Source organism: Malaclemys terrapin, chromosome 7 (assembly GCF_027887155.1).
Source record: "Malaclemys terrapin pileata isolate rMalTer1 chromosome 7, rMalTer1.hap1, whole genome shotgun sequence".
In the NCBI taxonomy this organism is placed as follows: domain Eukaryota; kingdom Metazoa; phylum Chordata; order Testudines; family Emydidae; genus Malaclemys; species Malaclemys terrapin.
In genome coordinates this window covers 125,187,571-125,200,191 of record NC_071511.1, presented here as the reverse complement: position 1 = coordinate 125,200,191, position 12,621 = coordinate 125,187,571, and the positions used below count along the sequence as shown (strand labels likewise).

General features: G+C 47.8%; 1 protein-coding gene across 1 annotated transcript; it reads right to left on the bottom strand.

Annotated features, from left to right (window-relative positions):
- Window positions 1–1,914: 1,914 nt before the first annotated feature.
- Window positions 1,915–12,389, bottom strand: TLX1 (T cell leukemia homeobox 1). Its single transcript, XM_054036113.1, has 3 exons — window positions 11,915–12,389; window positions 8,072–8,273; window positions 1,915–2,235 (listed from the first exon to the last, which is right to left on the bottom strand). The coding sequence occupies exons 1-3, from the start codon at window positions 12,387–12,389 to the stop codon at window positions 2,013–2,015; spliced, it is 900 nt and encodes a 299-aa protein (XP_053892088.1). The 3' UTR covers window positions 1,915–2,012.
- Window positions 12,390–12,621: the final 232 nt, after the last annotated feature.

Sequence of the window (12,621 nt, the reverse complement as noted above, 5' to 3'; positions counted from 1 at the left end):
CAAGCCCTAATATCTATAGAATGGCCAAAGCATTTAAAGATGGGCTTAATTTTAAGCATACAAGTAATCCCATTCCGATTCTGCAAAGTCATAGAATCATAGGCCTGGAAGGGACCTCGAGAGGTCATCTAGTCCAGTCCCCTGCACTCATGGCAGGATTAAGGATTATCTAGACCATCCCTGACAGGGGTTTGTCTAACCTGCTCTTAAAAATCTCCAATGATGGAGATTCCACAACCTCCCTAGGCAATTTATTCCAGTGCTTAACCACCCCGACAGTTAGGAAGTTTTTCCTAATGTCCAACCTTGCTGCAATTTAAGCCCATTGCTTCTTGTCCTATCCTCAGCTGTTAAGAAGAACAATTTTTCTCCTTCCTCCTTGTCACAACCTTTTATGTACTTGAAAACTGTTATGTCCTCTCTCGGTCATCTCTTCTCCAGACTAAAGTCCTTAGCATCTGCTTAATTTAAGCACATCAGCAGTCCCAAAGAAGTGCTTAGAGTTAAGCAGCTGCTAAGTGCTTTGCTGGTTTTATACCTAAAAATGTTTGCAGGATTTGGGGTAAAATGTATTACATACCCCTCTAGGTGCTGAAGCCAAGAAGACACTACATAAATGGAAAGGGAAAATTAATTCCATTTATACCTCAACCTTAATTTTGAAGGCAGTTGCTATGCGACGTCTGGTGTAATATTCCCTCTTGGAACTGAGTACAAAAACAAGAGCCTTAGCTGATTTGTCCAGTATCCTGGACCCTCTTTTATTATTATTATTCTTTTGTATCCACATAAATTACACAAGCACTTTATAAAATGAATACACATGAAACACCTTAGAAGTGCATAACTTAAAACAAACAAACAGATGAATGCCTTTAAAAAACTCACTGAAAATAGTTTTGATTGATTGTTTGTACCAGCTGCTTAAATTGGCAGTGCTGTTTTAGATTATAAGTAACTGAAAAATATATACTGTGTATATATATCTATATATATATTCTTGGAGTTTGCTATAAGAAGTGCTTGACTTAAGCATGTCTCCTTCCCTCAATACAATTAAAGAAATGAGTTAAACAGTTGAAAGTGAAAGATTTTCCCCCCAACGTAAGTTGACTTCTAGAGCAAAAAAAGTAAAAGAAAATATTGAACATTTGTAAATAATACCGAAATAATCCACTGAATGAAACTGCATTGTCTCTGCAGAATGCCACAGATGTCTCAAGAGTTATTAAAATATAAGTTGATCAACGCAGAGTCTGTGGTATCCAGGGAAACAGTTTGGAATCTTCATACAATTATTTGCAATATGGTGTTTACTATCTTGAAAGGTCTGTCAGTTTCCTCTCTTATTCCCCCACTGGAAAGATATAATAATTAAAAGGAAGAAGAGACATTCCTAGGTGAAATCCAAGGAGTTCACTTCCTCTGCAAGTGGAAATCACCAGGCGAAAGAATAAAGCTGGGCTGTGTTGTCCATTTGTTGAATCCAGTCTGTGCTTTTCTTTTCCACCAATGACCCAGGCGGCGGTGAGGGGCTTTGTTAAAGAAACGTCAAAGCTCCATTCCAAGGGAGAACTATTTCATTTTAAATGACCAGTCTAAAAAATGTATACGAAGAACCCAAAGGCCTGCACTGGCTGTGGACAGAATCCAGGGAAGATTTCCTCCATGGATTCTGAAAGGATGCCATGGGGCTAACATATTTTTATTTTCTGGGAATAATTGAGGGAGCTCCTCATTGTTCATTGTCCGGTAATGGAGACTTTCGAAAGACAAAAAGGGAAATGCCTCTTTTATCTGAATAATCCTGCAGGTGATTGGAAGATTCTTCTTTTTTTTCCCCCCTCCCCTTCTTCCCGCCAACAGGATATTTGCTGACTCAGCACATTGGAAGTGTGGGGCTCTTGGGTGACAGCGTGTGGGGGTAGTTTCCTGTGGGGAAGAAGGATACTTCGCTTGGGTGGCTCGTAACGCAGTGTGTGTGTGTGGGGGGGACCACTGGGTCGTGGGCTCTATTCACAAGCAGAGGCGACGGAGGTGACGCTGGTGATCTTGGACGAGTCGTCGGACCAAGGCTGGAGGTTCTGGAGGGCGAAGAGGGAAGAGTTGTGGACACAGATGGGGTCTGCCTGGAGGGGCTGATTGATGCTTTTCTGGAAGGCCTCCTGCTGGAGCTGCATGAGGATACGGTTGGCTTGCTGTCTCTCGGCCTCCCTCTCCTCTGCAGTTTGTCGCCTGGGAGAAAACAATAATCAGGAATGATTTATATCATGGTAGAGCTGCCTTGCCATGGTCAAGGCCTCACCGTGCCGGGCACATACAGTGAGAGACTCGTGGAAGGCCACAAAGCAGGGAATAATACGCATGTCTCCTGAGTCCCAGCCCAGGGCACTAGCCACTGGACCACACTGTCTTTCCATTACCCTCCTTAAGAAAAGGGAAAGTACCAAGCAAAATCCAAAGCTTCCTTTGTGGCCATGGGTGCAGGACATGTTCTGATCAAGGAAGCTATGAACTGTCCATAGGAGCAGAGAAGACCGAGGTGGAAGAGACCTAATTAAGTTAAATCTACCCCTCCCCCCAACCCATCCCCCTGGCCAATGCAGGATTGTTCCCAGTTCTCCAGGACTGTGCCCAGCCTACTGCAAATGACTGCAGCCAGGGACCTTGGGAAATTATTCCCGAGAGGTCCCAAGGAAAAGCAGACTTCCTTCACTCGCCCAGTGTCTGGGCTGCATTGGCAACAGCTTTGAGCGAAGTGACCAATTCCTTTGGTCTCCGGGGAGATCCCTTTTAGCACAGCACTCCCCCCAGCACACACACACACACACACACACACACACACACACACACGGCCCCTTGCCTGGGGGCCCAGTTAGGCCCCTTGAAATAACTTTGGCCAAAACCTGAGCTCCTTTCCTTTCCCGGGCAAAACCCCATTCACTTCAGCAGGTGAGGATCTCAGGATAGAACCACGCAGAAAGTTCTGTTCCAGCTCTCCGGTTGTATACACTGAGGAGAGTGGAACACCAGGGTTGGTCTGATCTCTCCTGGAAACCATGTGGCCTACTGTGGATCTCAGGTTACAGTGTCTGTGGATGGGCTCAACTCACTATCCTTCTGGTTACTTTTCACTATGTTCCCCCCAGGGCTAGCCAGACAGAGAAAATCAAGCAGACAGCTGGAAGTTCACCGAGTCAAATGGAAACCAGGACTAGTCTGTCCTCACCCCATTGTGCCGCTTGGTTCCATGGCACTGTCTCCCCCCTTTGGAGTATCCGGCCTGGAAAGGACTATATATATATATGAATGAATCAAAGGCCCTGGGAAAACATGCACCACCCAGCTGAAGTTTTCCTGGTATATTAGGCCTTTGTGTTTTCCATATGAGGTCCAGAATGGCTCCCTTTAGGGGCTATCCGGGTATGAAAAGCAGAGGCATTTTGTCTGCCTATCCACCCTGTGTCGAAAATCAGCCAAGAAAAATTCCTTCCCTCTCTGCTTCGCTGGTGGTAATTACCAGATTTGTGGCCTTATCTGTCATTCTTTCTGGCTCTGTACTGAGCCGTCACACTTTGTAATGCATTGTTTTAAAATCAATGTATAATGAAACTCCTGTTTGTTTGGGTTTTCTTTTGCTATTGATCCCCTGAAAGGTTTCAGTTCATAACCCATTAGAGCTGGGGAAAAAATAAGTTGCTGGGTTATCTGTGGGAAATTGGAGTCCTGCCGGCAGTAGAAAGTTCAGGGACTCCAAGCAGTTTCTCAGCTCAAATACACTGGAATGTTATTGACAAGAGACACTGCATGGATATTTCACATCTACAAAGAGCATGAAATATCCATTTTTTATCTGATCTCCTCTCTTTCCTCCCTGACCCACGCTGCTTAATTCATCCGGCATTATTTATTATGTAGCTGAGTCAATGTGTTATTTCATTCGGGAAAAGCAGTTCTGAGGCCCGGTTTTTATTAAAGACACAGCGTAAAATAACTTTGGCTGGCACTAATTCCTTGACAACTGTCAGGTCATAGCTTCATGGGATCCGAGACAGCCCTGTAACCTTCTTCTCTGACTTCAAAACACCCACCACCACCAATACCTGCCGTGTTAAAACAGGACAAAATTCAACGTATGCAGCCAATTAGTTTCTGAATAAGAGGCAAGGAAAGAATTGCATAAATAATATACGAGTTTTCCTTCCACAGCAAATTTACTCTTGATGCATATTTAATACTGTTTTGACTTCATCGAGAAATGTAACGCAGCCGCCTTTATAATTAGTGGTAACAGATTATTAATTTCACACTGGGACATTATTCTCAGTTAACACAGTTCTCAGCAAAAAAAAAATAAAAATCATTTTTCAAACCCAGAGAGAAATAAATACCGCACGGTGTAAAAACACCAGGATCCAGGCAATTTATTTAAATATTGCAACGGAAGGACAACATATTAGTAATAATCATTTACTACAGCCCATTGCCTTAATTGCAAATATGTAAATTATGGAAGACCTCCCCCCAGCAGGAATATGAAGTGTCTAGCCAGGGGTCCTGCCCTACCCTGCTCCGATGGGAGATTTTCAGGGCAAGCAGGATCGCCCTAAAGGACACGGGACCGATCATATGGGATTTTTACCCATGTGAGGCTTTAAAGATCGGACCCTATATCACCGTAGGCCCCGATCCAGCTCCCCTTCTACTCACCGAGCGCTTTCCCCATTGATTGCAATGGCTCAGGGTTGAACGTGCCCGAACGGGACTCGGTGACAGGGATTTGTTCCCTGTTAGGTGACGCGCTGGCAAATCGCACCTTGCTGCCCTTTGGAAACGTCCTTCCGACCCCGTATCGATCTCATTCCCCTACAGTAACAGCCCCTTCCAGACCCCACCGCTCTGGGACTGGCCCTGACTTCAGCTCGCTTCACTGTCCCCAGCAGGAGGCTCTGGGGTTAGAATTAGGTATTATTAAGGCAATTACATGGTGTTTGCAACAACTGTCCCGGTACATACAATTCCGGCGATTGTCCCCTTTCGGATTCCCACTCCTATTCAATAACTTCCCATTGCAGAACTTGTAGACTGGCTGTTACATCAGAGCGCTAGCGCCCTGGTGACTTGTGGTTTATATATATTTTGTTTGCTTCATAGGATCAGAGAATGTGAGTCTATATTTACCTTTTTTTTTATCATTCACGTCTTTTCCGTTTCCCTTCTGGGGCCGCAAAAACTATTCCCTGGCAGTTGTGCAGTGAATACACCAATCTCCAGCGGCATGGTTGGGTAAAAGAGATTGAAAGCTATTCCATCAGCTACCAATTCCAATCCGAACTCCCGGAGTTGACAACATACAATAATCGACTTTAGACTCCTGGAGCTCGGAACACAGGAGGAGTTATTTCATACTCGATGCGCTTTCATTAAACCTCGTGTATTTATTGAAACATCTGTCTTCCAATTCCTTTCGGCACATCCTAGCAAAAGCGGTTGTGTACAATTCTCGCGCTAAACATTATATATAATCTCCTAGATTTGTCTCTTTTTACCCGAAAACTCACCTCTATCTGTCTGTGGTATTTTCCCCACTAATGCTAGCAGAAATCTGACTTATAGCAAGGAAGGGAAAATGGATTTTTAACCGCGTAGCGTTACTGTGCATGAAGGATTTTTAAAAGCAAATTGAGATCAACCTATTCTAAGTAAGAGCTGATCGCCTGTGGATTATAAATAGCGTTGTCCAATGTATACAAGATGATTTTAAAAAAACCCAAGCAGACGGTATATTTTGTTTTGCGGAGGACTTGAGGATGTAACCCTCTAGTCCTTTAAAAATCAAGTCAACAATACTTCAGAACTCCACATTAGAGATTTCAAACCATTCTCTGTAAAAACTTCCTTTTTAACAATGGTTATTGTCACACCCTTTCTTGGCTGGTACTGTACGTTGGAAGGTAAGTAAAGAAAACAAGACGGGTTTCATTTCTTAAATGGCCTTTGTGTAACTACAAAACCCCAATGGGATTTGTTCGAAGTTAGCCCCCCTCGCTTTTAGCATATCCAGTCCCTTCAAAGACTTCCAAATCTACCCCCAGTTCATCTCCCCAGCACTTCCAGGACTGCTGGGGCTTTTCAAATAAACACCAACTCATATTGCTGTCTTCTTAGGGCAGGGTACTGAAATCCACAATCCCTTATTACTAATCGAAATGTTCTGGTGGCTGGTGTGAAAATGAATAGCTCAATTCATACCCTCATGACACACGGGGAATGGCTTCTGGCAACATCCACTCCCTTTAGACACTCTGGAAAGAGTCCCTGACGGGAGACAATTCTATTCTATTGCCACGTGGCCCCGGACAAGAGTTTTTCTCCTTACGCCCCTCTACGCGAGCCGAATTAATTCAGAGAACGCTACATTTACAATCCCATAGACATGTAGGTACACACAGGCGCGTTTCGATCCGTACACATAGTCATAACAGAAAAAATAAAACCGAACAAACACCCTCAAAGGCCATAGAGTCAAAATGACATGCTAGACATTTCCTTCTCCTCCGAAGTGTTTACAACTCCCCCAAATACACCCCAAAGGTGCCTGTTCCCAGTAAAAATTGCCTCCTCATTGGGTAGCCTCATTTTTTTTAAATGAAACATCATTTTATTCGGGTTTTTCTCCTCCGGAAATGGTTTTCCATTATTATTGGCCCCTATTGTTCCCTGTATGAAACTACCAGGGCAGTTTTAAGCCAGTTGGAAGAGAAGGGTTACCCCGAGACGGACTCGGGGGGAGATCATTAGCTGGTATAAATTACCTTAGCTCTGGGGGGAGTAGAGAGAGTCGATCAGAAATCCACTCCCAAACAGTTGCATTGATTGTTGGTAGGCCATGAATATATATATGAAGGGGGCCTATTTTTCTCACAGGTCAGATGGACAGAACTGCTGGTGTTTGGGGACACCCGTCTCCTGCGTTTAATACCATATGTACTTTATAAAGCACTAAACCCAAAGGATCTCTCCAAAGAGAGAGAGAAAACTGGTGTCGGAAACACCTCCCTGAACCAAAATCAACAAGGAGTCCTTGTGGCACCTTAGAGACAATAACAACAAGGAGTCTGGTGGTACCTTAAAGACTAACAGATTTATTTGGGCATAAGCTTTTGTGGGTAAAAACCTCACTTCTTCGGATGCATCTTTTGTAGATACAGACTAACAGGGCTACCCCCTGATACTTAGAGACAATCAAATTTAAGCTTATGCCCAAACAAATGTGTTAGTCTCTAAGGTGCCACAAGGTCTCCTGGTTGTTTATGTTGATACAGACTAAGGCGGCTGCCCCTCTGAAATCTTCCTGATCCAAGTTTCTCCACTTGTCCGGATCCCAACGGAGTCACCCGTTCTGTGTCCTGCATGTCCACTCCACTTCACTTCTGCTACAGCACGTGGCCAGGTCACTGATCCGGAGTGATCAGCGCTGACCAGCTCACCCAAGGGTAGACACCTCTCTCGGGCTGTGGGGTTTGAACGGACATCTCCGTGTGTGTGTCCCTCCCATCAGCGCTCATTTCAACCGAACCAATGCCTCGGGCGACCACAAAACTCCCTCTCTCTGGCTAAGCCTCCAGCTTTGCTGACCACAGCGGTGTCCCCTGTGCAATGCAGCCGGTCCTAGTGCCCAGAACCGCAGGCTCGGAGTATTTTCACATTCAAACGGGCCTGGGAGTTTCCTCCAACGGGACAAAAGCTCCGATTCTGAAACCATTTAAAGGCCAGCGGCCTGCGAGGAGAGACCCAACCCCACACCCCGAGGGGGCAAACCTCAGTCACACACACACGCAGATCAACACCCGGGGCATAGCCCCGAGCGGTGCCTGCGTGGTAATAACCACACCGACGCGCAATAACACAACGCACACCAGACAATGCACAGAGAGGCACGTCCTAAAGGAAGCAAACCCCAGACACTGGGCAAAGACAATAGACACAATCACACACCCGACCAAATACCCCCCATCAGACAAAGAGCGCGCGCACGCACACACACCCAGAGGAGGGTTTTGCTTCTCACCTCCATTTTGTCCTCCTGTTCTGGAACCAGGTCTTCACCTGGGCATCTGTCATCTTGAGGGCCTTGGCCAGGGCGGCCCGCTCGGCCGAGGCCAGGTACTTCTGCCGGTGGAACCGCTTCTCCAGCTCGCAGATCTGCAGCCGGGTGAAAGACGTCCGGGGTTTCTTTTTCTTGGGCGGCGTCCGGTTCTGGTAGGGGTGACCTATACGGCGTGTTACAGTGAAGGGTGAGAGGGCCACTGGGGTGGGAGACGGGGCGAGGGGTGGGGGTGAGGGGGGCAAAGAAGCAAGCAGCAAAATATCAGGAGGGGTCCACAAGCCATAGCAGAGAGAGAAGGTGAGGTCAGTGGGCAGAGCCTGGCCTGGGGTGCGGGGGGGGGGGGTTACCAGGGCCCATGCTGCCCTGAGCTAAAGCTGCTAATAGCATGCTGCAAAGCACACACACACACACCCCGCCGCCTAACCTTCCCCAGCAATAAACACCCTCTCTGCCAGGGCCTGATCAGACACAAACCTCCCACAGCCCAGAACCCTACCACGGCACACCCGGCTCTCACTTGGGGGGGGGGGGTTAGTAATGCGCGGTGGGACGATGCCTGGTGTTGCTGGAAGAGCCCAAACAGACCGGGAAAGGCCCCACCGGGCCGGGGTTTGGGTGAACAGTGATCAATTCGCTGCAGCACCCAGGGGTGCCCAGCCTGAGGTAGTTCAGGGGCACGGTTTGCCTGTCAGCGCGACGGGGAGCGTGGGCAGTTTCTCAAACTAGGGAACTTGATTGACTCGGTCAGTCCAGACGCTCAGACAGCTGCCTTGGGAAGAAGTCGGTGTCAGATGCGTGTTTAAAATACAGCTCTGTGCGTTTGTTTATTTCATGTAAAGAGGAAAACTCCCCCCCCCCCCCGAGAAAGTTCCTGGATTGCTCTGAATGTGACAAATCCGATTAATGGCATTAGCAACACAAACACGGGCTACTGGGTTAAGAAAGCGAAGGGGGGGGGATTCTTTGTGAAATGAATCATCTCTCTGAAATTGACAGATTTCCACAATTCAGATTTGCTTTAGTCCTTGGTGTATACATGAAGGTGATTTTTTGTCTGTTTTTTGTTTGTTTGTTTGTTTTGTTTTGTTAAATCCTTTTGGTCGCGCTGTTTAATCCAATTAATAAAGTATCTGCCATAACTGATCATCTATTTCCCCTGAATTAGGACTGACCCTCCCACAGAATTCTCTTTAAACATGAATATCCGACCTCGTCCTGATGTAACATTAAGTTTACAATCTGATCCCGCACCGACTTCCACGGAGCACAAACGCGTGTTTACTCCCCCCCCCCCTTTCTCACTATATTCAGCCGCGGGAATCGCTGGAGTGGAGCGAAATCATTTCGATGGGAGGCTCATAACTGCAGAAACGGCTCCTGGAATTCGCTTTGCTGTTTATTAAATTGTAGCTGTTTTTATTAGTTGCGGAATAACATCTCTAGGCCTGCTCTGAAGCGAGGTACTAGGGTATCGCCCATTCCACAGAGAAGCTAGAAAATTACTATTATTAGAGCGATCTAAAATGTCTTCTGTCTACCTATATTTCCGTCTACTTCTCGGCAGGGCCTCTTACCCCTCTCGCTCGCTATTAGAACTAAGCTCCCGTTTTGACCGTCCCTTTCCGAGACAGCGCAGAGAAGCGTACGCCCTACTCCCTGTTCCGGCACAAACAGAACCAGGCTGGGACGGAATGGAAAAATACAGGCCCCTAAATCTTTTAGAGCACCTAGACGGTCCTGAAGCTAAACAGTACCTTCCTTCCACACCGCAGCGGAAACTCAGATGAGAGGGGAACATTTGCTGTAAATTTAAGGCAAAACGGCCTTTTGTGATAGTTGCCTAATTAGGATCTTTTAGCATTTAACTCCCCCCCCCCGCCCCATTACTACTCATAGATCTGCGACATGGGTTAATATCTAGTGGCCAGAGCACATGGCAAAGAGTTACTCCAGTGCAAACGGTACAGTACACCCCCGATGGAATCATCTGTCCCCCCTTTCTAGCAGTTAGACATTCTCCGTCTTTAAATTCATCGAATTGCCGAGTTTAACACTCAGCAGTAATAATAACTAATAATACTACGGGAGGGATTTTTGTCTCTGGGAAGCCCTTGTGTATAACGTTTCTCCACGGGCATTTCTAGGTGCAGTCACCTGTCTTTAACCAGCTTAATTCTCTACCTCTTGCAGTTATCGTTTATTATATCCCCCGGTTCCCACTCAGGAAAAAGTTCCACTTGTGGCCAGGCGAGTTTGGCCCGTGTAATAAAGGCAAAATATTCTAAAGAGGCCTGTCATCCGAGGATCTCCAAGCGCTCTGGAAACAATGATTAAATTAAGCCTTATTCCCCCTGGGAGGTAGATAAAGACTTCATTCGTTTGTATTTTTAATTATATGAGTAAACTGGTATCAGATCAAAATTAGATTTAAAAATAATCCCTCCAGCGGATCACACTGGAAAGTATAAATTAACCAGGAACTGCTTTAAAGGGGACGGATTGTTCCCATTTTATAATTTCTCTGCCGTTTCAACACACTCAGTTTGGCGGGGGATTCGCTGCCCGGTTCACACCCGAACAGTCCTCCCGCCGCCCACTAGACACCGCTTTGGGTCTGGGGGTAAACAACTGAATCCGAAAGCGAAGCGAAGGAGCACCCCTTAAATCTATTGCTCGGCCCTGCCGGCGGAAGCCGCGTTGTCTGTTCATTATTATATGATGCATTAGCCTCGCTTGGGAACTGCAACAACACAGTTTCGCCGAGGAAATTAACATTGACCCGTAATCTTCACTGAAGAAAAACGAGGGCAAAAACTTGTTAAAAATCATAGACACGTGAACTTCCTTTTGGAGCCTCGACATCATTAAATGAGAGAACTCCAGTTCCCTCCTCTCGGTGCTTCCCTGTTATTAGAGCCAACAAATGAACGATCCTTCCCGCAGTAATGTGCCTGCATTAAACCCTCAATTTAAACACAAATCCGCGCGTAGCCTTCTCCTTCCATGCGAAGTTACGGATAAAAACAAACAAACAAACGATTCTTTTCCGAACCAAGCCCCCCTGAACGTCTGAGCCTGCACAAACTTTTGCAACTATTTTAGGGGCGAGTTTAAAGGAATTAAATGTCGCCTCCATTGTTAATTTACTGTTATTATTAGACCCTAACTGCTCTCTTAGTCAAATCCAATCTGTACTAATGACTGATTCATTTCTAAACCCCGCTCTCCCTTGGCTATCTTCGCACCCAATAGCCAAACAACCCCCCGTAATTAATAAATAATCCCGTTCAGGCGGATTCACCACCGGGATCACAGATTGCGGGCCATCTTTTGATTTTAGCCGAGCTCTGGTCAAGTGTAGGTAGTCTCTTGGTCTATCCAAGGCCCTGATCAAGTGGCTTGATGGTTTTGGTCTTTTGGCCTCGAGATGAAAACCTTGTCTTTGCTTCTGGGACCTGGAAGTGAAAAAATTCTCTTTCCTCCTCGGCCTCATTACTGCCTGCCTCAGTGGCTGGCCCGGGACTAATTCTCTGTAGGGCTTTGCCTCGCTGTGCCCATTGCTCGGACCCTGTAGAGCGGGGCCGGGGTCTTGGTGACCACCCCGGAATCAATGGATCCCCCGGCCAATCCCGGCCGCTTGCAAAGGGCAGCGAGGGGAGGCCAGGGGACAGCTCTGTCGGTCGCGGCGGGGAGGGGACCTGCCAGAGGTGGGCCAGGCAGAGCGGTGGTGGGGACCGGACAGGCGCCGGCAGACAGGCAGGCGAGCCGGGCTGCAGCGCGCCTGGGAGCCGGGACGGGACTCACCTGTGAACCTATCTTTCGTGTATCGCCTGTTGCTCTCCATCCAGGGGAAAGTGAGTCCCGTGAGGTTGTTCATGGTGTTCACCGAGGGCACGGTGGGCATCCCGGTGGAGAGGGGCTGGTGCCCCCCTCCAGCCAGCGGCCTGTGCGCCGGCACCCGGATCACGCCCCCCGCCGAGCTCAGACTGTTCCCGTTCATGGCCACCCCCATGTTGACGTTGTAGGAGCCCGGCAGGGAAGCCATGCTGCAGGCGCCCGGGTAAGCCCCGGCCGAGCCGCCGTTCGCCCCGTAGCTGCCCGTCATGGTGTTGTAGGCGCTGCTGACGATGCAGCTCAAGCCGTAGTCGGAGGAGTCTTGCAGCCGGGAGCCGGAGATCATGCAGCTGCCTTGGTCCGGGTTGTTGAGGATCTGGTCGATTCCAAAGCTGATGGGCTCGGCGTGGTTCTGGTGGAGGTGGTGCGCCCCTATATGATCCATGCTGCCGCTCCTAATCCCCCCTACACAACAGAAAAGGTGGGGCCCCTGCTCCAGGCCAGGGCCGGCTCAGGGAAGAGATTTACACCGCGTGCCGCTCCGGTTTCGCTTCGCTTCTCCCCAAAGCCTCCGAGGAGGCTGGAAGTGGGGGGAAAAGACAGGCTGGAAAGAAGCGAGAGCGGAGATTTGGGAGAGAATGGGTGAGTGCGAGCGCGCATCTGGACTCTGCCTCGGC